General features: G+C 41.1%; 1 protein-coding gene and 1 pseudogene across 3 annotated transcripts in view; one reads left to right on the top strand and one right to left on the bottom strand.

Moving 5' to 3' along the window:
- Positions 1 to 26087, bottom strand: part of celsr3 (cadherin, EGF LAG seven-pass G-type receptor 3) — a 355541-nt gene extending 329454 nt beyond the window's left edge. For all 3 annotated transcript variants that reach the window (XM_073072880.1, XM_073072882.1, XM_073072881.1), the window contains exon 1: positions 21636 to 26087. In XM_073072880.1, the coding sequence (XP_072928981.1) occupies positions 21636 to 25974 (4339 nt within the window). In that variant the 5' untranslated portion in view covers positions 25975 to 26087. The remainder of the gene's footprint in view (positions 1 to 21635) is intronic.
- Positions 16802 to 19553, top strand: LOC140742140 (actin-related protein 3 pseudogene; annotated as a pseudogene).
- Positions 26088 to 26322: the final 235 nt, after the last annotated feature.

The following is a 26322-nucleotide window of genomic DNA, read 5'->3' as shown; positions in this document are numbered from 1 at the left end:
ATGCGAGGAGTACTGTGGGGAAGGCTGACGAGCTGAGGGCATGGAATTATGACATTGTAGCCATTAGTGAAACTTGGCTGCAGAAGGGGCAGGACTGGCAGCTTAATGTTTCAGGGTTCCGATGTTTCAGACGTGATAGAGGCAGAGGGATGAAGGGTGGGGGGGGGGGTGGCTTTGCTAGTCAGGGAAAACTTTACAGCAGTGCTCAGGCAGGACAGATTAGAGGGCTTGTCTACTGAGTACATATAGGTGGAGCTGAGAAACAGGAAAGGTATGACCACATTAATAGGATTGTATTATAGACCACCCAATAGTCAGTGAGAATTGGAGGAGCAAATCTGCAGAGAGATAGCAGACAACTGCAGGAAACATAAAGTTGTGATTGTAGGGGATTTTAAGTTTCCACATATTGATTGGGACTCCCATACTGTTAAAGGTCTAGATGGGTTAGAGTTTGTAAAATGTGTCCAGGAAAGTTTTCTAAATCGATATATAGAGGCACCAACTAGAGAGGATGCAATATTAGATCTCCTATTAGGAAACACGTTAGGACAGGTGATGGAAGTGTGTGCAGGGGAACATTTTGGTTCCAGTGATCATAACACCGTTAGTTTTAATTTGATCATGGATAAAGATAGATCTGGTCCTTGGGTTGAAGTTCTAAACTGGAAAAAGACCAAATTTGAAGAAATGAGAAAGGATCTAAAAAGTGTGGATTGAGACAGGTTGTTCTCTGGCAAGGATGTGATTGGTTAGTGGGAGGCCTTCAAAGGAGAAGTTTTGAGAGTGCAGAGTTTGTATGTTCCTGTTAGGATTAAAGGCAAAGTGAATAAGAATAAGGAACTATGGTCCTCGAGGGATATTGGAAATCTGATAAAGAAGAAGAGAGAGATGTATGACATGTATTGGCAACAGGGAGCAAATAAGGAGCTTGAAAAGTGCAAAAAAATACTTAAGAAATCAGGAGGGCTAAAAGAAGAAATGAGGTTACTTTGGCAGTCAAGGTGAAGGATAACCCTAAGAGCTTCTACAGGTATATTAAGACAAAAGGATAGTAAGAGATAAAATTGGTCCCCTTGAAGATCAGAGTGGTCAGCTATGTATGGAACCAAAAGAAATGGGGGAGATCTTAAATGGGTTTTTTGCATCTGTATTTACTAAGGAAACTGGCATGGAGTCTATGGAAATAAGGCAAACAATTAGTGAGGTCATGGAACCTATACAGATTGAAGAGGAGGAGGTGCTTGCTGTCTTGAGGCAAATCAGAGTAGATAAATCCCCAGGACCTGACAGGGTATTCCCTCGGACCTTGAAGGAGACCAGTGTTGAAATTGCAAGGGAATGATGGTATCTACGGGTAAGGTGCCGGAGGATTGGAGGATAGCTCATGTTGTTCCGTTGTTTAAAAAAGGCTCTAAAAGTAATCCGGGAAATTATAGGCCAGTAAGTTTGACGTCAGTAGTAGGTAAATTATTGGAAGGAGTACTAAGAGATAGGATCTACAAGTATTTGGATTATCAGGGACTTATTAGGGACAGTCAACATGGCTTTGTGCGTGATAGGTCACATTTAACCAATCTATTAGAGTTTTTCGAGGAGGTCACCAGGAATGTGGATGAAGGGAAGGCAGTGCACGTTGTCTACATGAGAATGCTTCAGGCAATCCTAAACTGTTTGCAGATTTGCACATTAACAGAATACAATCTTCATGCCTTGTGTATATTCACATTATTTCTGGCTTTATTTACAACAGTGGGCGTAACTGTTCAAGGCTTTACACAGCTGTGATATTAATTACCATATGCCAGCTATGAATTTCATCAGCTGGGGTACTTCACAACATTGCTGTTTAATTTGAGTGAGCAGTCAGAAAGACGATTGGATTCAATGTCTCGGGAGTGGACTTTATTTCAAGTTCTATATATGAAGGCTTCTGCCTGACATTCAGCTGAAGGGGATCACGATTAGCTCCCAAGTTAAAATATTGCTATTGCTAGAAATACAAAATAAAAACAAAATACATAGTAGGTCAAGCAGAATCTGTGGAGAATAAAACAGACAGACCTCAGACTGATGACGCTTTACTGGGTCAGGCATAATGGACAGCACAGGTCCTAAAAGAATGACGCCAAGCTAAAGGAAGGTACACATTACAAAAAACTGTTTCAGTCCAGAACTGAGTCAGATTAAATTTATACTAATTTAGAACATGTTAAACTGATGGGCATTTCACTATTTTTAAATTGGGATTTCTTTCACTGATGTAGTAAACAGAAAACACATGTTCTCTAGTTTAAATTAACCTATACTGTATTATAATAGCATTGATTAGCAGAGGATTTGGAAGGCACTTTGATGAATGAAAAGCCTTCATTAATTTGTATCAATGTTTGGGTAGCTTTGCTCATGTGGTTCTTCAGGCTTCTATACCTAATCAGATGAGAGCATTTCCCAGATGGTGAAGGCCTTTAATGATGGACGCTGCCTTCTTGTGGCACTGCCTCTTGAAAGATGTTCTTGCTGGTGATGATGGCTGTGCCCATGATAGAGCTGGCTGAGTCTACAATCCTCTGCAGCCTCTTGCGATCCTGTGCATTGGAGCCTCTGTACTTTACAGTGATGCAAACGGTCAGAATATTCTCCACTGTACATCAGTAGAAACTTGCAAGTATGATGACATACCAAATCTCCTCAAACTCCTAATGAAACAGAGCCACTTTCATGCTTCATGATTGCATTAATATGTCGGGCCCAAGAATTTGAAGCGGCCACTCATTTCACAACCAACCCCTCAACAAGGACTGCTGCGCGTTCTCAAGGATTCAAAGTACATTATCAAAGTATGTGTAAATTATACAACACTAAGATGTGTCTGTAAGCAGCAACAAAGCATGAAACATAAAAGAACCAAATTTAAAAAGACCAACACCTAATGAGCAGAGGGAGAGAGAAAAAAAACACAAATCATGCAATCAATAGAAGCAAGCAATGGCATTCTGAACCAAGCTGAGCCCATAGATCAAATCCCCATAGCAAGTCCGAAGCCTTGGTTTTAGTTCATCACATTAGCGGGGCAAATTACTATGAAGCTCAAAGACACAAAACACAGCAGATGGGGCAGTCTCACAACCTCAGCATCATGGAGAAAGGAGTGAACATTGAGGGAGAGTGAGCAAAACTGGCCCAACCCTCACCTCTGGTCCTGACACCCAGCCTTTCCAGTCTATCAGGGCTGGCATTTAAATTGCCCAAACAGTGGATTGTGCCTAGCATTAGGACCCAGGCTCCACCACAGTGATATGCCCTGGGCCTAGACCTTGGCACCTAGTTCTCAACCTCTCCAAATCCTGAAGTTCACAACCAATTCCTTGGTCTTGCTGACGTTGAGTGTGAGGTTGTGGTTGTGATACCACTCAACCAGACGATCTGCCCCATTCTGTCGCCATCTGAGATTCTGCCAACAACAGGGGTATCTTTGGCGAATTTGAGCTGTACTAGCTGCACAGTCATGAGTGTAGAGAGAGAAAAGCAGTGGGTTAAGCAAACATCCTACAGATGAGCCTGTGTTGATTGCCAGTGAGATTTTATCACTGATCTGCACTGACTGTGGTCTCCCAATAAGGAAGCAGAGGAGCCAATGCAGAGAGAGGTACAGAGGCCTAAGTTTTGAAACTTGTCGATTAGTACTGAGGAACTGATAGTTTTGAATGCCAAGCTGCAATCGATAAACAGCAGATTGACATAAGTATTGCTGTTGTCTAGGTTCTCCAAAGTCAAGAAGAGCTGTCTTCGCTTTTTCGCCAATAAATCTGGTAACAATTATGCACAAAAGGCCAATCTGATAAAACCACTCAAATATTTTTGTTTCCAGGGTACATCGATGGGGTAAACCTAGCAAGCTGCTGGAGATATTTTTAATACTTATCCAAGCAAATTAACTATAAAAGTAATAGCTTTAAACTTAGATTCCATACTTATGTCTCAACATCCCTGTGTCTGTTCACAATATAAACACACAGCTCCATGATCCTTCAGCTGTTCTGAAGTTAGCCTGAACCAAAATGTTTGTTGTTTTCACAATGCTCAACTCAACACAGCAAACTTAGCAGTCTCAATTGTGTTGTTCACATGTTTGGAGACAAGGATGTATTGACTGAAACAGGTCGCCAGGCCAGGCTTACAAACTGGTTTGTCATAAACCCTAATATTTTAATTAGAATATACACTCAATCTTTCCCAAGCCCAACATCATTAGGTTATCAGGCTCTAATCAAAGGAGAAAAGCATAGGAAATCTTTAATAAGGACTCTGGATCCCATGAGCATCCCATGGCACTCTGCTTTTGATTGTCACATACCACATCCTTCAACAGAAGAATCAGTGTTCAATACTGAAGACGGCAAAGTATATTGTTTTTTTTGCCAACATCTAGGTACTACCACTTATCAAATTAACCAAGATCTGTTGGATATCACTATCACACTGTGTTTACACTGAGTGATGAGAACCAACAGTTAAGTAAAACTTGCTCATCCTCAACATGAGCAATTCTCTAATAGCAAGAAAATGGAAATTTGAGACAATGCAAACGTATCAGAGCAGAGAGCATCCACAGAGAGGGAAGAAGGGATTAAATGTTTTAGATCAATAATAGTTCACCAGTCAACAGATGTTGCCTAACCCACTGAATGTAAATATTTGGACTGTGTATTTCTCAGTGGGATTAAAGGCTACAGACTGATGGTATTGTATACAACCTTTAATTCATATACAATTAGAATGCAGGAAAGTATCGATCCCTTTCAATAAATCTAGGAAAGAAAACAGACTGAATAGATATCAGGTCAAAATTCTATTGATTTGTATTTGAATGAACAGAACTCAAACCAAACCTCTCAGAAATATATAAATATGGTTAACTACACATTCACAGTGTCATATACCTTAAGTTCTCATTAATGATTTTGAGATCAATAATGTTGATGTTTAATTTTGGAGACAATATAAAGGATCCTATATTTAGATAGTTAAAAAGCACTTTTGAAAACTATGATAGTTAAAATATTCACAATGCAAAGATAATAAATCAGGTGCTCAATGTATATCTTAACCTTCAAGTAGTCTGCATTAGCAAAAAAAAAGGCTCAAATTTGACTTCAGTTCTGTGGTCATCCATACTAAACTAAATAAAATTTAAAACACAAGAAATTCTACAGATGTTGGAAATGCAAAGCAACACACACAAAATGCTGGAGGGCCTCAGGTCAGGCCGCACCCATAGAAATGAACAAACAGTTGATGTTTTGGACTTCTTCAAGACTGGAAAGAAGGGGGAATTCACCAGAATAAAAAGCTGGGGGGAGGGAAAGAGGGATAGCTAGAAGATTCAAAGTACATTTACTATCAAAGTACGTATACATTATACAACCTTGTGGTTCGTCTCCAAACAGGCAGCCACAAAACAAAGAAACCCAAAAATTTATTTTTAAGAGATCACCCAACACCCAATGTGCCGAGAAAAATAGTCACGCTAACAATAAACACAAGCAAATCGCGTTCTGAACTGAAGTACACAAAGAGGATCTATCCACAGACCATTAGTTCCGTGCACAGCCCAGTAACTTCATGGATTAGTGAGCCGAACTGGCCCATTCCGCCCCTTGGGACCCAACACCTCAACCTTTTCAATCAGGCCCAAATGTCATCCAATCATCAGATTCAGTTGTTTCAATGTACTCTGGGTCTCGACTCCACCACCTCAATTCAGCTAACACCAGGCCTTTCCAATTTGGACTGCCACTTAAATCGATGGAGTCTCAGGTCTATGTCACTCTCAGTGATAAGCCCACTACCTCACCTCTGCCACTTTGAATTGCCTCCAAGTCCAAAGGGTATTTACAGGCTATTGTTTGTGATGATCAATTACCAGCAAAACAGTGATTAAGAAAGAATTTAGTTGTTTTTTGTTTCATTGGCCACCAGCCAGAAGTCTCTGAGATTCACCGGTGCCATCTTAAACCGGAATTGGTGATAGGTGAAGACAGGTGGATGGGAAAGGTAAAGGGCTAGAGTCTGACAAGAGAGGACAGTGGACCATAGGAGAAGGCAAGGAGGAGGGGCACAAGGGGAAGGTGATTGGCAGATGAGAAGAGGCAAGAGGTCACAGTGAAGAAGAGGGGTGGCGGAGGGAATTTTTTTTTTACCAAAAGGAGAAAGTGATCTTCATGCCATCAGGTTGGAGACTACCCAGATGCAATACAGGGGTTGTTCTTCCACCCTAAGGGTAGCCTCATCATGGCACAAGAGGAGGCCATGGACCGGTGTGTTAGAACGGGAATGGGAATCAAAATTAAAATGTTGGGCCACCGGAAAATTCCGTTTTTGGCGGACGGAGTGAAGGTGCTCAATGAAGCAGTTCCCCAATTTACGACAGGTCTCACCAATGCAAAGGAGGCCGCATTGGGAGCGCCGGATACAATAGATGACCCCAACAGACTCACAGGTGAAGTGTTGCCTCACCTGGAAGGACTGTTTGGGGCCCTGAATGGGGGTAAGGGAGGAGGTGAAGGGGCAGGTGGCCATTTGCAGGGATACATGCTGGTAATTTAATACAATTTAATGTTATTCAATTTGGAACCTAATGCAGATTTCCACTGGTTACAGCTGGGTTAAAAATAACTACCCTAATTTGCTGCACTACAATGTCCTCAGCTGAAAATGATTCACCTCTTTAATGCCTTCAGCAAGCCTATCGATCACACACAAGGGAAAATGAGTTGGAGCTTCCCTCTCATGTCCCTGTTGAAGCCTGCCTGAATCTGGGCAAACAATAACCGTGAGGCTACAGATTAATGTTTTCCCCATCATTTTGGGAAAGGTTTGGTTCCATTTCCCATTAAAGCCTCATTGAGATCACAAAACTAATTACATGGAAAATAATGAAAGTAATATTTAGTCAAATAAGCAGATAACCTGAATCCAGATGATGGTTCCTCCACTCATATATACACTCAGTGGCCACTTCATTAGGTACACCTGTCCCCATGCTCTTTAATGCAAATATCTAATCAGCCAATCATGTAGTAGCAACTCAATGCCTAAAAGTATGCAGACATGGTCAAGAGATTCAGTTGTTGTTTAGACCAAACATCAAAATGGGAAGAAATGTATCTAAGTGACATTGACGGTGGAATGGTTGTTGGTGCCAAGTGGGGTGGTTTGAGTACCTCTGAAACGGCTGATCTCCTCAGATTTTCATGTCTCGAGTTTACAGAGAATGGTGCAAAGAAGAAAAAACATCCAATGAATGGCAATTCTATGGGTCAAAATACCTTGTTAATGAGAGAGGTCAGGGGACCCCCAGCACCCAGGGCATGCCCTTTTCTCACTGTTACCATCAGGTAGGAGGGCACACACTCAGTGATTCAGGAACAGCTTCTTCCCCTCTGCCATCCGATTCCTAAATGGACACTGAACCCTTGGACACTCACTCACTTTTTTAATATACAGTATTTCTATTTTTTGCATGTTTTTTAATCTATTCACTATACGTATACTGCACTTGATTTACTAGTTCAAGCTGACAGGACGGTGTCAGTAACTCAAATAATCATGTTACAGTACTAGTGTGCAGAAGAGCATCTCTGAATGCACAACATGTCAAGACATTGAAGTGGATGAGCTACAGCAGCAGAAGACGTGTTGCACTCCTGTACCTACTAAAGTGGCCACTGAGTACAGTTTGGTTATATTAAAATCTGTGACCAAAGAAACTGGAGAGAAATTCTTGTCAGAATTTTTTCATGCTTACTTCAAAACCTCCTGCACACAAAGAAACTAGAACACTACATTGGAGAATTCACAGACCCTAGAAGATTCCACAATGGGCCAATTATTTCCGATGTTACAATATGTGTATGCAATTAGTAAAGTAAAATTTGGATTTAAAATTGCTAAATATAACAGTTAAAGACCATTTCACAGTATAATCAAAAATTCATCAAGATTACCAATGACTTCAATAGACATACATCTCTCGGCTTCCACGTGGGTCTCATTAATTAATACTAAAAAAAATCAGCTCCATTAACATATTCAAGACAAAATTACAAGTTTTTAGTGCTTCCAAGACTTTCATAGTTACTTTGAAAATTCTGCACTGTCATTATAATCCAAATGAAGTTTTAGTAAAAGAAAAACGACATTGAAAATGTGATAATTAATTCTCTTTACTTTCCAAGTTAATAGAGAAGACAATTTCTGGCCTGGGCAACATTAGGAGGCGATCAGAACAATAACAATTTTCTTTAAAGAGAACTTATAAATGCATTTTGACACAAATTGTTCAACCAGCCCCCAAATGTCAAATATCTTCAGGCTCAGTAAATCTAATTAGAGGGCATGGCTTCGCATACTAGCATAAACCTACACTTATGTGTGAAGAAACTCCGCCAAAGATGCTATTTAGTTAGATTGCTGCCTACATGACGACCTTATTTTTTGGTTTAAATGATCATCTACAGCCATAACAGAAAGAAACTAAGCACACAAATAAAATCAACAAAATGTGTCACAATATCATCAGGTGATTAACATGGTCAAATATTCAGAGATTACTTCACAGCAACCGCATTACACCCATATTACTACAATGTTTTCATTTAAATAAGATAGTGCCTGTACTGCAAACATTAAAAGTTGTTATGGAGTTCACCTTTCAAAAATATTAGCTGCTTATTGCAGGCTCAAGTCTTTCAGAAGTATGTTCTTAGTCACTGATGCAAATTAAAATAAACTAACTTAAGGGGAAAAATATGTGCAAAATAATGTATTCTCACACCTGCAAAATTGGTCCAATTTATTCCTCATATCTAAAACTGTCTCACCTTAAAAACAAAGCAAATTTACAGAGTACCAATTCACTGGCCCATCCAATTGGGAAAATCAGTCCAGCACGTTTGTAGCATAAGAGAGTATCCAGTATAACCTCACTACCATTCTTCCATATTATGCCTTTTTACAAACTTGTCTTGTTCCCTGTTATATTATTGCTCCTTTCTCAACGCCTGCTAACAATATAACTATCAGAGGGTGCTGTTTGTGTGTATGTGTGAAATTATTTTAATTTTCCCCTTCATCTTCTCACAGTAATACTAATCCATAGAAAGCTTCTGGAAATATCACTATCATATAGTGTATTAGCCTTACAGTGAAAATATTTACAATTTAGCTAGTCAAGGATATTGCAAAAAAAATCAATGGAAAATTCAAATACACATTAGAACAGATTCACAAATGTCTGTAAATCAAGGCATTTATACTGCATGTATGAGCTAAATGATTTTGTTCAATAAAAACATGCATTGGCTTTAGATTTAAATAATGCATTCCCTTCACTTTCCACTCATGATCAAATTTTGAGCTAATTTACATTATTAAATCCCAACTGATCACAGGCAAAGCTATTAACATTAACTGGGAGGTGAAATATGCATTTCAGTTTTCTAGTTTCTTAAGAGTTTAAAGTACTACTGCTTAAAAAAATCTGAAGTTCCTAAAAATTATGAGACAAAGCAGCTGATTAAAAAAGCAGTTTGTTTTCTCAGAAAAATGTACCCCTATATTATATACAGTAAAGCTTGTCACTCTCAATTTCAGCTTCCACCACTTGCTAGCAGTCTTGCGAAAAGGAGAGCAGAACATGTAAGTCTCTCCCTGCCAGTGCATGGCCTCTCCAACAGCAAGCCTCAGGTAATGCCTGCTTGCTGGCGTCACACAGAAACTGAACTCCTTTTGGACTCAGAGGACGGGGAGGAGGTCTGGCCCCTGCACACGTAGCATGCAGCCTCACCAGTGTGTGGACACACCCTGGTGCTTGTGAACCTGATCCCCAGCTAGAGGTAAATAGCTCCACTACCTCAGGAAAGATGAAGGCTACGGGAGTAAACACAGATAGCACCCCGGAGTGGAGCCCCTAAGGCCGCTGGGCGTCACTAAACATCCTTCCAGCACCTCCTGCAGCCAAGCTGGTGCCAAATGTATTGCTTCATAAGCTTTCCTTTGGACTTCACTGGTGAGGCCAAGAGGTGGATCTTGATGACTGGGCATCTCAGAATCTCCATACTTTCTGCCCAGGCTTGTGAGGATCATAATCACCCATTGTCCTTTGAAACACAAACACCAGGAAATCTACAGATGCTGGAAATTCAAGCAACACACACAAAATGCTGGTGGAACGCAGAGGCCAGGCAGCGTCTATAGGGAGAAACACTGTCAATGTTTCGGGTCGAGACCCTTCGTCAGGACTAACTGAAAAAGATAGTAAGAGATTTGAAAGTAGGAGGGGGAGGGGAAAATGCGAAATGATAGGAGAAGACTGGAGGGGGTGGGATGAAGCTCAGAGCTGGAAAGGTGATTGGCAAAAGGGATACAGAGCTGGAGAAGGGAAAGCATCATGGGACGGGAGGCCTAGGGAGAAAGAAAGGGGGAGGGGAGCACCAGAGGGAGATGGTGAACAGGCAGAATGATGGGCAGAAAGAGAGAAAAATAAAGGAGGGGGGAAAAAAGAACTAAATATATCAGGGATGGAGTAAGAAGGGGAGGAGGGGCATTAACGGAAGTCAATGTTCACGCCATCAGGTTGAAGGCTACCCAGGCGAAATATAAGGTGTTGTTCCTCCAACCTGAGTGTGGCTTCATTTTGACAGTAGAGGAGGCCATGGATTGACATATCAGAATGGGAATGGGACGTGGAATTAAAATGTGTGGCCACTGGGAGATCCTGCTTTCTCTGGCGGATCGAGCATAGGTGTTCAGTGAAATGGTCTCCCAGTCTGCATCGGGTCTCACCAATATATAAAAGGCCACACCGGGAGCACCAGACGCAGTATACCACACCAGCCGACTCACAGGTGAAGTGTTGCCTCACCTGGAAGGACTGTCTGGGGCCCTGAATGGTGGTGAGGGAGGAAGTGTAAGGGCAGGTGTAGCACTTGTTCTGCTTACAAGGGTAAGTGCCAGGAGGGAGAAGGGAGATCGGTGGGAAGGGATGGGGGGTACGAATGGTCAAGGGAGTCGCGTAGGGAGCAATCCCTGCGGAAAGCAGAAGGGGGGAGAGAAAGATGTGCTCTGTATCCCTTTTGCCGATCACCTTTCCGGCTCTCAGCTTCACCCCCACCCCCTCCGGTCTTCTCCTATCATTTCTCATTTTCCCCTCTCCCTCCTACTTTCAAATCTCTTACTATCTTTCCTTTCAGTTAGTCCTGACAAAGGGTCTCGGCCCGAAACATCAACAGTGTTTCTCCTATAGATGCTGCCTGGCCTCTGCGTTCCACCAGCATTTTGTGTGTTCTTTGAAACAGACAGATGCCAACCAACTATATATATGGGTGATGATGATCATCATCATCACAATCCTGGGCAGCATTTGTTATACACATACACATATACAATCTTCCACATTATTTCTGTCCTCCTAGAGGGAGTTGACAGGAGAAATGGAAGAACAATCAGCAACACAAGAGGTTCTGCAGAAGCTGAAAGTTCAGAGTAACACACAAAATGCTGATGGAACTCAGGTCAGGCAGCATCTATGGAAATGAATAACAGTCAACATTTGGGTCTCAACCAAAACGTTGATTGTTTATTCATTTCCATAGATGCTGTCTGACCAGCTGAGCTCCTCCAGCATTTTGTAGGGGAATTAGAAAGTGCAACATCAGAATATCACTTAATGAGACTTTGTATCAAACATTTTGGACAGCAAAAGTAGAGTGAAAAATCTGAAGAAATACATAGAGAAATAAAAGAATTTGATAGGCTCAATGCCCTTTGAGACTTAGACATGACACTAAAATATTATTTCTTTGCTACATCATTGAAGTAAAAGGAAAAAAATAACTACTTGGTTCTAATATTAAACAAGCAAAAATAGATTCAAAACGATAGGATCCAAAAATAGAAATTCATTTCAATTGACTGTGAAATTGTGAAATATATCACAAGTGACTTCTGGAACATAGAAATATATGTATTTTTTCAGGTCTATTCCTAACAAATTGATCCTTAATCTTGTCAATTATGGAGCTGATAGAAATGCTGTTATGACATATAACAACTTGTCATTGTCAGAAAATTGCTGCCTTTCTATTTTCAATTACTTTTCGGAATTGAAGCTTCAGGAAAGCTTTTCTTTGTTTTACGAGGCTATTCCTACAGGCTTTGAGTAGCAATGCAAATGCCCAAGAGAGAGTGTAACCAATAATGTAAAGGATGATGCAAACATAAAGGATTCATGTCAATCAGATTACCGGTACTATTTCTAGCAAGAATGCACTCTTACAAATCACCTAACCCAGGCAAAGTTGACAATATGTTTCTGCATTTTGCTCATTACTATTGAAAAGCTCTTCAGTGCTCAGGACACCCAAACATTAATTGTTCTGTCTTTCTCTTCAGCAATAGTTGTATATAACAGTTTAGACTAATTTTATTCTCTGTTAAGGAGACCGCTACTTGGCAGGCATTGAATACAATGCCTACTTTAAGATGAATCCCCTCCATTTTTGAATTGCAGTGGAAAAACACTATCAATAATCTGATAACCAATTAGGCTCATTGGAGTCATGAGGCAAAAAGTCCTGGAGCAGATCTATTCCCATCAATATTCACACTTCGACCTTTAAGTTCAATAACCAGGGCATTCCTCCAATGTCTCAACTAACAAACTATCTTTCTATCTGCCTTCATAATAGATCAGTTCTATTGATATTAACACTGAAGGCCAAGTGCTCTGTAACGACAACCTATTGGTTTATGGAACCTCTCAACATCTTGCGCTTATGAAAAGCGGAATATACAAAGGTTGATAAAAATTCAGTGCAAAAAGAAAATTTAGTACAGCCACAAGATCTCACAACTCTATATAATTACTTTCTTCAGATGAAAGTCAATAGCAGATAATTGTATATTTTTGCTAAACTTAACAAATATATAGTAACTTGATTTCTGTTCCAAAGAACAGGAAAAAAGATAAATATCATTTGAAATAAACAACCTGGAAGCAGCTTGATGAAATATCTATTTTATTAGCCCTGAACCCAAATCAGTGGAGGCCTGAAAAATAAAATTACAAAATGAGTTATTGAAGATTTTTTGAAATGTTCATTTGAATCTGATCATTGCTTTATTTCATTTTAAAATACATTTTATCTCCATTTAGCTCTATATTCCAGCAATTACTTTCTTTATTTACATTATATTTTTTGGGCAAAATAAATCTCATGCACTTGACAACCACTAAATGGGAAACAGATACTGAGCCAGGGGCAATGAAGATGGATGTACATAACTTAAAGCAAGAAATGGGTTGAGGTGAAATTTTAAAATGGTGGAAATGTAAGGGAATTCCAGCAATATACTCAAAATGCAGGAGGAACTCAGCAAGACAGGAGGCATCCGCTGGAGGGAAGAAGTAGTTTACGTTTTAGGGTAAGACCCTTGATTAGGACTGGGAAGGAAGTGTCTTGATTCAGTCCCTTCCTTTCCAGTTCTGATGAAGGGTTTTGGCTTATAATATCAACTATTTATTCCCCCCGCCCCCCCCACCCCCCCCCTCCAGCTGTGTTACTTAAGATTTCCAGCATCTGCTGAATTGCTTGGGAATTCTAGTTAGGGACTATGTGACATAAAAGGAAAGGTAGACAGGGAGCTTGAACAAAGCTACAGAAACACACTGAAATCACACTTGATTCCAGAGTTTATGTAAGTCAAGCTGAATGGACAAAGTGAAATCAATATTTGAAATATACAGTAGATTCCAGTTAATTGGGCAGTGGCTTATTTGGGACACTATGTTGCTTAATTAGGCCAGGAGACTGTGGCCAAAGTTTCTAACTAGCATCAGTCATGTGCACTTTTGTGGCCGCTAAGTTCTACACCATGCTTAGAGCAAATTTTAAATAATGTCAATTGTGTACTTGTGTTCAAAAAGCAGTGATTTTTGTCACTGATAGTTGGTGAGAAATAGCAGTAAGACAATTCTGAACTGTTTTGCTCACTGTGAGTTCAAATATTAAGGCTTGGAGATGCCAGAAACAGCCAGGAGTGAAAATGAACTGACTTCACTGCTTTGTTAGGAATTACGAAGAATTTGAAGGTTTCAGTTAAACAGTAGTATGTCTATTTTATACCTATTTAATTATGACCACAAAACTTCAGCTAATTAGGGCAGCCACCTAATTGGGCTGAAACATACTGGTCCTGATGTGTCCCCATTTACCAGAATCTGCTGTATTTGTTTTTTTTTTAAAAGATATTTAATGAGATGCTACTTGCAAGGTTATTACAAAAGTTTAGGATCATGAAAATTGGTGTACAAATCTGGCCAAAATTAAAAACTGAATAATAAATAGGAAAGTAAAGCAATAAGCAGGTCATTTGTTAATACAATTGTGATAAAATGAACAGCAATTTGCTTTGGTATTATTATTATTATTTCATTATTAGAGAAAAAGCATTAACTTTTCTGCTTAAAGTTACAAACTTTATTTAAAAGAAATGCAAATATTGATTACAGCAGCACAGTACGGAACACTATTTCTGTATCTATCGCCAGCGGTGTAACAAATGTAGGCTAGTCCCTACAGTGCAAGCAGGACTATATATTCTCAACCCTACAACATTAGCAGAGCCTCGGCTACATTTGTGCAGCAGATCAGGTTAACTAGCGAACAGCTGGGCTCTTGGGTCTTTACAAATGTAAATAAACCCTGCATAAAATTTAAATGAGCTCAGTCATTGTAATTAAACAGACACTATCTGAAAATCTGACCATGCATTCTAATTGTATGAAGTTGACCTAAAAGGAACAAAGCTGCACAGCCAACAAGATGTTATTGATGCACTGATGCATGTAAAGAATCAGAACTTTAATAAAGTCAGCTTCAACCAATCCATAAGTAATCTCAGTAACAATAAAGTTAAGGATAAAGTATTTCCATACCAAGATGAGAAAATCAGTCGCAAGAGGTGTTGCTAATTGCATTTATAATCACTTTATTTTGCAAAGATATTTCATATATTCTGAACTAAAATAATTATGTCATTCATGTTGCCAAAAATTGCTTCATTTCCATCTCCAAATCTTTGAGGCTCTGACCATCAAAGTAAAGTGAATTTATTTATTATCAAAGTACATATGTGTCACTACCCTGAGATTAATTGTCTGGCAGGTATTAATAATAAGACAAAAATACAAAGAATCAATGAAAAACTACTCACAAAGACTGACAAACAAAAACACTGCAAATACAAAAATAACAATAAATAAATAATACTGAAAATATGAGTTGTAGAATTTTTGAAAGTGAGTCAATACATTGTAAAATAAGTTCAGAGTTGAGGTGAGTGAAGTTATCCATGCTGGTTCAGGAACCTGATAGTTGAAGGGTAATGACAGTTCCTGAACCTGGTGATATAGGACCACAAGCTCCTGCACCACCTTCTCAAAGGTAGCAGTGAAAAGGGAGCATGGAGATCAGGTATCTTAATGAAGTCATATGCAAGATAGTTGCATAATTAAATGTCACTAGCCTGAACATTTTTGACTGATTATCATAAAGTTGCAAGCTCTATTGTTCTTCAGTATACACGAGGAAATCTGCAGATGCTGGAAATTCAAGCAACACACACAAAATGCTGGTGGAACGCAGCAGGCCAAGCAGTGTCTATAGTGAAGAAGCACTGTCGACGTTTCAGGCCAAGACCCTTCATCAGTGATTGTGTGTGTTGCTTGTTCTTCAGTATTATGCTTTGCCTATTTTTATTGTAGAACATTACTTATACAACAATTTACAACAGCTTCACTTGAGTTGAGCTGTGAATTCTCTTCTATTCCATTTGAATAACTGCTTGAACACTCATTCACAGAGAACATTGAAAACTTCCAATATAGTTATTGGCTTTCTCCATGTATTTAATCACGCTATAAAATATTACAATTATTACAATTAAAATTTTCTAATTAAGACTGGAAACATTTATCATCAGAACTATGGGAGGATAACAAAAGTTGTTCAGAATAATTAACTTCTGTATGTATACTTCACTGAGTTCTATTGCACAGGTATTTAACTTTACATGGTAAAGAGTTTAGCTGCTGCAGCTGTTTAGAACCAAGCATCAGCCTGAGGAAGTCTACCAGATGAAAAGCAAAATGACTTAGCTGCACTCCCAAATCAATATTATACAGTATGCTTCAAAAATTATGAACATAAAAAAATTCTGGATGTTGAACATTTGAAATATAAACAGGAAGGATGGTAACAGCCAACTGATCAGGTATCATCAGTAGAAAAAGAAATGGAATTAATGTTTTAGTTCTAATTAGTGGTCAGTAAATCACTGCAGGCCACAAGAACTTCATATTATATCATTAAGTTTGAAAGGAAGTTTGTGCACTTCCCTATCAGCAATGAGTTTGGGCATTTTCAAACACTGCTAAAAGCAATTTAACTTTGGATATAGTCTGAATGACTGGTCAATATCATTGAGACATTGATCACCCTGACACAGTAGTGTCAAGAAAACAACCTCTCCCTCAACATTGCAAAAACAAAGGAGCTGGTTGTGGACCACAGGAGGAATGGAGACAGGCTAACCCCTATTGATATCAATGGATCTGGGGTTGAGAGGGTAACAGCTTTAAGTCCCTCAGCATACACATCATTGAGGATCTCACGTGGTCTGTATGTATTGGCTGTGTAGTGAAAAAACCACAACTGCACCTCTTTTTGAAATCAAAGAATATGCAAAGGTTGGTGACCATGTGCAAAGGAGGGTGATGAAAGGAGTTGATGATTTGGATTTCTTCATAGGGGATGAAGCAATAGACAAACCTACTAATGCAACAAAGTGGCCTTTTCGCCATGGCATTGTTGAAGACTGGGATCTGACGGACAGATTTATGGAACAGATTATTTTTAAATACCTTAGGGCAGAACCAGAAGACCATTATTTTCTTTTGACTGAGCCATCATTAAATACACCTGAAAATAGAGAATATTACTGCCGAGATTATGTTTGAATCTTTCAACGTGCCAGGTCTTTACATTGCTGTCCAGGCTGTCCATGCCTTAGCTGCTTCATGGACGTCTCGACAAGTTGGTGAGCGATCGTTGACTGGAACGGTTATTGATAGTGGGGATGGAGTCACTCATGTTATTCCAGTGGCTGAAGGTTATGTGATTGGCAGCTGCATTAAACACATTCCTATTGCTGGTCTAGATATTATGTACTTCATCCAGCAACTTTTGAGAGCTCGAGAAGTGGGCATACCCCCGGAACAGTCCCTGGAAACTGCAAAGGCAGTAAAGGAACGCTTCAGTTATGTCTGCCCAGACCTAGTGAAAGAGTTCAGCAAATATGACTTTCTACAGGGCATAACTGAGAACCTCCTGACTGGCTGCATCACTGCCTTCTATAGATCTAATCCACGGAGAGGTTTCTCACAGGCTGCATCACTGCCTGGTATGGAGAGGCTACTGCACAGGACTGAAAGAAGCTGCAGGGGGTTGTAAATTTAGTTGGTTCCATCTTGGGATTAACCTACAAAGTACCCAAGACACCTTCAAGGAATGGTGTCTCAGAAAGGCAGCATCCATTCTTAATGACCTTCAGCACCCAGGGCATACCCTTTCCTCACTGTTACCATCAGGCAGGAGGTACAGAAGCCTGAAGGCACACACTCAGTGATTCACGAACAGCTTTTTCCCCTTTGCCATCCGATTCCTAAATGGACATTAAACCTGTGAACTTTACCTCACTTTTTTAATATATATGTTATTTCTGCTTTTGCATGTCTTTTAATCTATTCAATACATGCATACTGTAATTGATTAACTTACTTTTTTCTTTTTCTTCTATATTAGGTATTGCATTGAACTGCTGCTGTTAAGTTAATAAATTTCATGACACATGCCGATGATAATAAACCTGATTCAGTTTCTGGTATGGGAACTGTACTTCCCTCAATCGTAGGACCCTGCAGAGAGTGGTGCAGACAGCCCAACGCATCTGTAGATGTGAACTTCCTACTATATAACCATATAACAATTACAGCATGGAAACAGGCCATCTCCATCCTTCTAGTCCGTGCCAAATGCTTACTCTCACCTAATCCCACTGACCTGCACTCAGCCCATAACCCTCCATTCCTTTCCTATCCATATACCTATCCAATTTTGCTTTAAATGACAATACCGAACCTGCCTCTACCACTTCTACTGGAAGTTCATTCCACACAGCTACCACTCTCTGAGTAAAGAAATTCCCCCTCATGTTACCCTTAAACTTTTGCCCCCTAACTTTCAACTCATGTCCTCTTGTTTGAATCTCCCCTACTCTCAATGGAAAAAGCCTATCTGCATCAACTCTATCTATCCCCCTCATAATTTTAAATACCTCTATCAAGTCCCCCCTCAACCTTCTACGCTCCAAAGAATAAAGACCTAACTTGTTCAATCTTTCCCTGTAACTTAGGTGCTGAAACCCAGGTAACATTCTAGTAATCTTCTCTGTAGTCTCTCTATTTTGTTGACATCTTTCCTATAATTCAGTGACCAGAATTCAGTGACCACTATTCAGGACATTTACAAAGACAGGTGTGTAAAAAGGGCCCAAAGGTTCTTTGGGGACCCGAGGCACCCCAACCACAAACTGTTCTAGATGCTACCATCCAAAAAGCGGTACCACAGGATAAAAGCCAGGACCAACAGTTTCTGGGACAGCTTCTTCCACCAGGTCATCAGACTGATTAATTCACTCTGATACAATTGTATTTCTATGCTATATTGATTGTCCTGTTGTACATACAATTTATTACAAATTACCATAAATTGCACATTACACAGTTAGATAGACACATAACGTAAAGATTTTTACTCCTCATGCATGTGAAGAATGTAAGAAGTAAGGTCAATTCAATTAATTGAATGACAAATCTACAGTAGAAAAACAGGCCCTTCAACTCAACTTGCCTATGCTGAATGTGATATTTATCTAAGCTAATCCCATTTTCCCGCATGAAACCCATATCCACATAGCTGTCCAAATACCTTTTAGTACATTGATTGTATCTGCATCTACCACTTCCTCTGGCAGCTCATTCTATATAACCACCACCCCGTGTTAGAAACCTGCCCCTCAGATCTCCTGCAATGCAAAGGAAGAATGGAAAATATCGCAAACAAGAGAAAATTTGCAGATGCTGGAAATTCAAACAACACACAAAAAATGGAGGAACTCAACAGGCCAGGCAGCATCTCTGAAAAAGAGTACAGTTGATGATGAAATGGAAAATATTGCGTTAGCATCCTTCACATTAGTGAGCACAACTTCATGGATATTTGTAATAATTTCGAAAGTTTATAAAACTAGCTTCAACTCTTTAGGCAGAACAGAAGGCAAGCTTAAACATTTTAACAATTTTTTTCAGTTATTTCTGTTCTCTAGCTCACATGCTTTCCATTACAATCACCTCACTGTTACTGATGTGACTGAAGTTCCTTGGGACTAAAGGATCTAAACACACCATTTTATTCACTCATTCTTACTATCACCTTCATTACTTTGAAACCAAGTTTTATACTCATTTTCACTACTAACTTGCCTCCTTTGAGCAATACATTTAGAGATTACACATCTTCCCTCAGTTACAAGATGGCACTGGTGGTATTTTGTGGGCTGATTTGAACTTTGAGTTCTTCACCTACGGATTTCTAAAATCCAGAAGGTGTAAATGAATCACTACATAATCATCCACGTTGTTTTTTTGCACACTAGTTGTCCACCCTGGTGCATGCAATCTCCCGTTGATTTTATTATGGTCATTGGATTCAGAGTATGCTCACAAGAAATGAATCTCAGGGCTATATCTGATTACGTACATGTACTTTGATAAATTTACTTTGAACATGTTGCCTTTACTAAGCTTAAATCTTGGTTCTTTATTTTATTTACTTTGGTCTATATTTATTTACTTGTTTGTTTAGAGATACAGTGCAGAATTGACCCTTCCAGCCAATTCCCAGAAACACCAATTTAACCTTGGCCTAATCATGGGACAATTTTCCATAACCAATTAACCTACCCAGTACATCTTTGGACTGTGCGAGGAAACTGGAGTACCCAGAGAAATCCACGCATTTCATGGGGAGGACATACAGACTCCTTACAGATGACATTGGAATTGAACTCCTAACTCTGATGCCCCCAGCTGAAATAGTGTCGTATTAACCCCTACGCTACCATGGTGCTGTGAATCTAGGTGGTAGGCAAACAAGAACAGCAACCATGACTAGTTGCTAGTAATATGGGAAAGGATGGTTTTGATGTAAACAGGTGCAGATCACAGCTTTTATTTTACTGAATGAACACAGCTACATTCAGTATATGGAAAACAAACACTGCTGTAGAAACCCTGCTAGTGTAAACTGACTTTTCATCAGATATTCTTGTTTCAGTACATATGTCACACCACAAGTTATTTGCAAAGACGCTGCAAGAAAGCACAGTTTACATGTTAAATTTAACACTTGCCTAATTTAACACTTGTGGTTTGTTACTTGTTTTGAGTTATAATATCCTGAACAGTAAGCTCAAAGAATTTTAACACTGAATCTGAAAATATCAGTACCTAACACACTTCAGGAACTTGACAAGATGAATTTTCATTGCCAAGTAATCACAATCACAGTAGAGTAACAGCTAGCATAACACTATTACAGCACCAGCAACCCAGGTTAAATTCCACTGTTATCTGGAATGAGTTTATAAGTTCTACTCATCAGTGAGTGGGTTTCCTCTGGGTGCTCCAGTTTCCACCCATGTTCCCAAGATGTACATGTTAGGTTTTGTAAACTGTGGGCATGTTACATTCGTGCCAGAAACATGGCAACACTTGCGGGCTACCCAGCATATATTTGGACTGTGTTGATCATTGACACAAATGACTCATTTCACTGTATGCTTTGACGTACAAGTAACAAGTAATCTTAATCTCAAAAGCAAATGCTGAATCTTGGGCAGCTATCCATTCAGCTACAATTCCCCATAATCCTATTAAGAATAATTAAATGACAATAGCATTTCAAGGTTTTTTAAAATTTTCTTAAAATCAGCTATAATCTTGTTGCTAACTAGCTGTGTACAATTGCAATGCAAATTATATGTATATTAAGTTACAGGAAAAGTTAATCACCTAGTAAAAAAAATACATTTTATTTCTGAACAAGGACGAACAGTCAGCAATGCATTTATAATCTGTTCTTAATTGTTCTAAAATAGTGAGGACTCCAAGTCCACTGACTACAACAAATGTTTTTTTTCAGATCAATTCAGGCAACAGAGAAAGAAAACAATGAACTGTGATTTTGAATCTCATGAGGTTGGACCTGATAGGGGAAGAGTTCTTCCCTGCAATGAACTCTTGGGGCTTTCATAACAATTCAACAATTTGAGTTTTTTTTCTGATCTACAATTTACAAGATTTTCTGAACTCAGTTCCAGCACATCTTGTAATGGATTTTGTACTCCTATATACACAGAAACCTCCCCAGGCAAATATCATCTAAGCTTACCTGTGACTGTCACTAACATAGATGCCACCAGAGGCCGATTATTATCCAGCTCCCGACTTAGACGCAGTTCTCCACTTGTTTGGTTGAGGATCATTAAGCTCAAATCATTTCCACGTTCAAATGTGTAGAAAAGTCTATCCGAAATATCAGGATCATAAGCTGGGATCTTCCCAATGATCCCTGAAGGAAAGGTGTTTGACTTATTGGATATATAGTTGTTGAAAATGATTTGGAAGTTCTTAAGAACAGGACTATTATCATTCTGATCAATCAGGCGAATGTGGACAGTAGCTCGGCTCACAAGGGGAGTAGAAGTTGCTTGCACAACAATTACATACTCAGATTTTACCTCATAGTCCAAGTCAGTAAGAGCTGTGAGTTCTCCAGAAAAGATATCCATCTGCAAGATCTCCGGAATATTGCCTTCCACAATTTGGTACATAATTTGAGCATTTGATCCCTCATCTGGGTCAGTTGCTGTGATCTGACCCACCACCGAACCAACAATGCTGTTTTCTTTTACAAATACTTCAAATTCATCAGCAGGAAATACGGGTGCATTATCATTGACATCCAAAATACTGACGTGAATATGAACTGGTGTCCTGCGCACGGGGATCCCCCTATCTACTGCATAGGCAGTGAGATCATATATTGGAACAGTCTCACGGTCAAGCCTTCGGACAGTTCGGATAATCCCTGATGTTGGTTCAATGGTGAAATCCCCATCCCCATCTTCTCCATTCTGGAAAGTATACTGCACCCTGCCATTAGCATGGGCATCGCGGTCAGTGGCTGAAATCTGCAGAACACTGGTAAAGGGTGGAGCATCTTCAGACACTGACCCTAGGTACTGAGGATTTAAAAATACTGGTGAATTGTCATTGACATCTTTCACCATGACTTCAACATAGGTAGTATCAGATTTCTGTGGAATCCCATTGTCTTTGGCAGTGATGGCTAAAGTGTATGTCATCTGATCTTCATAGTCAAGTTCTGTCTGTAAAGTTATAGCACCTGAATCAGCATCAATTCGAAACTGAGGAATGTTGTCCTCCAAGTAATAGGTAATCCTAGCATTCTCTCCAACATCATCATCTGTAGCACTAATTACCACTACAGTGCTCCCCACTGGACGATCTTCATTGACATTCACTGAATAATGTGCGCTCTGAAACACTGGTCTATGTGTATTGGCATCTGTGATATTGACGTGTACGTGGCATGTATCATGAAGTGTACGATCAGAAGCTGTGACTGTTAATACATAGCGCCTCTCCTGCTTGTAATCCAAGGGCAAGGCAAGTGTTATAAGTCCCACGCCAGCCTGGGTGCTGATACTGAAGCGATTTCTTGTATTTCCACCTGTGATCTGATAAGTGACCACCCCGTTCACATCTCGATCAACTGCAGTTACAGTCAGTACACTGGTTCCCACTGCAGCATCTTCATTTAAACGGATAAAATATTCTTTCTGTGTGAATTCTGGGCGGTTATCATTGACATCCATTACTGTAATAGTTACACTTGCAGAAGCAGACAGAGATGGAGATCCATGATCCCTAGCTTCAACACCAAAGAAATAATGTTCAACAGACTCACGGTCCAGTTGTGCACTCACTGTTATCCAGCCTGTTCCACTGTTGATCACAAAAGGCGAGTCTGGAACAGTGTCTATCAGCCTATACTCTAAGCGGGCATTTTCACTATAATCCGCATCCACTGCCTGGATGTGAATCACAGAGTGTCCAAGAGGTGCATTTTCAAGGACTGATACCTGAAATGGGGTACTCACAAAGATAGGGGTGTTATCATTAACATCCACCAGCTGAATACTGATCATTCCTGTATTGTTGGATAGGGGAGGTCGCCCAGCATCTTGAGCACGAACTCGCAGGGCATATTCACGCTCTACTTCAAAATCTAAAGATGTCACCACCTCAATCACACCAGTAATACTATCGATGGAGAACTGACCCCTGCTGTTGCCACTAATTATGTTGTAATGGACCAAAGCATTATTATCCTTGTCCAGGTCTGTGGCAGTGACTCTCAAGATCTCTGTATGAGGCCTGATGTCTTCTCGCACCTGGACAATATACCGCTTCTCACTGAACTGAGGAACATTGTCATTTTCATCCAAAACAGTTATGTAAACTTTTACGGTTGCACTTTTAGGGCCTGGGTCTTTGCCTTGATCATTGGCCTCTACAAGCAAAGCATATTTCTCTATGGTCTCTCTATCTACAGATCCACGGGTAGTGATTAAACCAGACCTGGCATCTATATCAAAAACCGAATGCGACGCTTGTTGATTCACAAATCGATACCTGATATTGGCATTGGAAGGAGAGTCTACATCTGTGGCACGGAGCTGCAAGATGGGGTACCCTTCCTCCACATTCTCCCGAATGGTTTCCCTGTATTCAGTTTGTTCAAACACTGGGTCATGATCATTGGTGTCACTCACTGTAATGGAGATCATGGTGGTGGCGGAAAGACGAGGGACTCCATGGTCAATAGCAGTAATTCGGAAATAGTGCAGATCCATGCTCTCTCTGTCCAATACTTTGCTAGTGGAAAGCAGTCCTTTCTGAGGGTCAATTGTGAAATAATCCATAGATCTGCTGTCCATTAATGAAGCCATAGAGTAAAATAGCCTCCCAGCCTCCCCGGTATCTGGATCCACTGCAGTAATTGTGATTACAGGAGTCCCTGGAGGTTGGTTCTCTGCCACCTGAACCTGGTAATTATATTGCGGAAAATGAGGGCGACGATTGACCGATCTACTAGTTCTGATTAGCGGCAAGCGAAACGCAGCTCTCTTCCCCCGCTTGCGAATCCTGGGATTAAATACATTATACTGTATAGTTTCTGTGACGTTTAACGGGACTGGTATTGGCGGGTCACTTTTTGAATTACTTCTTGGTCTGAACCCAGTGTGCAGAGTTTTTAAATGAGCTTTGGCAGGTTTAAAAGACAGGAAACTGAGAAAGACTTCACAGCTGGAAGGACGAGGAAAGTTTGCCTTGAGCAGCACCCCGCAGCTTTTCGTTCCGTCCTCAGGATTGCAACGATTTACAGCGGAATCTATTTCTCCATCTTCACCGGGAGCTGTCCACAGCGCCTTTGGTGCTGAAACATCTCGGTTCCGACAATACTTTCCCGGCCGCGAGCAGAGTCTCAGAAAACGAAACAGGCACAATTTAAAACAAAGATTGCAGTCTTGTTCAACCAGAAAGCGACAAATAAATATGTTCATACAATCAATTTTAGTTTCAATTAAACGTGACCAACTTGTCCTGTTTCTATCAGGCCGATTCATGCACACGATGGTATATTGATTCATACGTCGGTGCAGTTGACGGGCTAAAGTGTGGTTGGTGCTCTGAATCTTTTCCTGCTCTGCGCAACATCTGTCCATGTTCTTAGTTGTGCTTGAGAGGTGGCACCGGCAGAAATGATTTCTAACGCTACCCAGAGGCAAATTTATACATTGTTTGAAGCACTCTCCCAATTCAGCATTCTTCCCTTCATTGCCCAGGCAGTCGCACGCTCCCGTGACATACAGGCTCTTCGAGATAACCTCTTTGTAGTCCCAAGTAGACCCGACCCTCATGCCAGGCCGGACGTTTGACTTGTTCTTGTTGGTGTGATGATTTGGAAACCAGCTCCAACAAAATCTCCCCGAGCTATTGTCCCAGTGCTGGCAGAGTGGGATGGGAAGGGGCTGACGGAGCAGGAATCTTGCCGTGCGCTCCGGGCGACCCTTCCTCTCCGAGAGCAGGGAGCAAAGGCCTTCTTCAGCTAGCAATAAAACGTAGTGACCACGGGTGTTGCGGACACCCCAGCAGCGGTGCACGCTGTGCCAGAGTTTGGCACGGAGATTCCCCGCTTCTCGGCTGCCTTCGACGAGCTGAATACACCAGTCCTTGACACTGCTCCATTGTGGGACAGCTACTGACCTTCCGCCTTGCTCGGCCTCGGTGCACCGAATCCACCAGTCCGGCTGACCAGCCTGCCGCCCCGCGGCTCGGGGGCTTCTCCACGCTTTGCCTGTGCGGTAGGCCGGGACGCCCGCAGCCTCTTGCCAGACTCCCGGCCACCGTATCGCCGCTCTGCCGCCCGCCTGGAGTCTCCGAGGTGTTGGCAGCCCCAGCCGGCTCTCCGCCCAGACCGTTTCGTCTTGGGCCGGCAGCGCGAACAAAGGGCTGAGCGGGAGCAGGAGGAGGAGGAGAGACAGGAGCCCCGTCGCCATCGCCGGAGCTCCTCGGCCTTGCTGCTTACCGTGTCCGCCGGTGCAGGGCCCCGTTCCGCCGTCGCCCACACCGCTCGACATCCACCTGCGGCCGGCCGCCCGCCTGCCCGCCCGCTCAGCCCCCTCGTTCGCCCACGCTCGCTCGCTCAGGTTGTCGTCGCCGCGCTCCCGCGCGCCTCCTCATCCTCGCTCCACTCGCCTCCAACATGGCGCCCAGAGCCGGCGCGCGCCACTGTCCGCTCGTGCTACAGCCCAACTTCCGCCTTCACGGAGCCCCCGTGACCATTTGGGAGAGGTGAGCGCTGCCTTCATCATTGATACTGGCAAACCGTGAAAACACCCCCCCCCCCCTTTCCTGGTTACTCCTCTTTGCTGTGAACCGAAATCATGTAGGGCAAACAGAAAAAAATGTTTTCAATATGATAGGAT

Source organism: Hemitrygon akajei, chromosome 19 (genome assembly GCF_048418815.1).
Source record: "Hemitrygon akajei chromosome 19, sHemAka1.3, whole genome shotgun sequence".
NCBI lineage: Eukaryota > Metazoa > Chordata > Chondrichthyes > Myliobatiformes > Dasyatidae > Hemitrygon > Hemitrygon akajei.
Note: the sequence above shows the minus strand (reverse complement) of the source record. Positions and strands in the feature narration are given on the sequence as shown.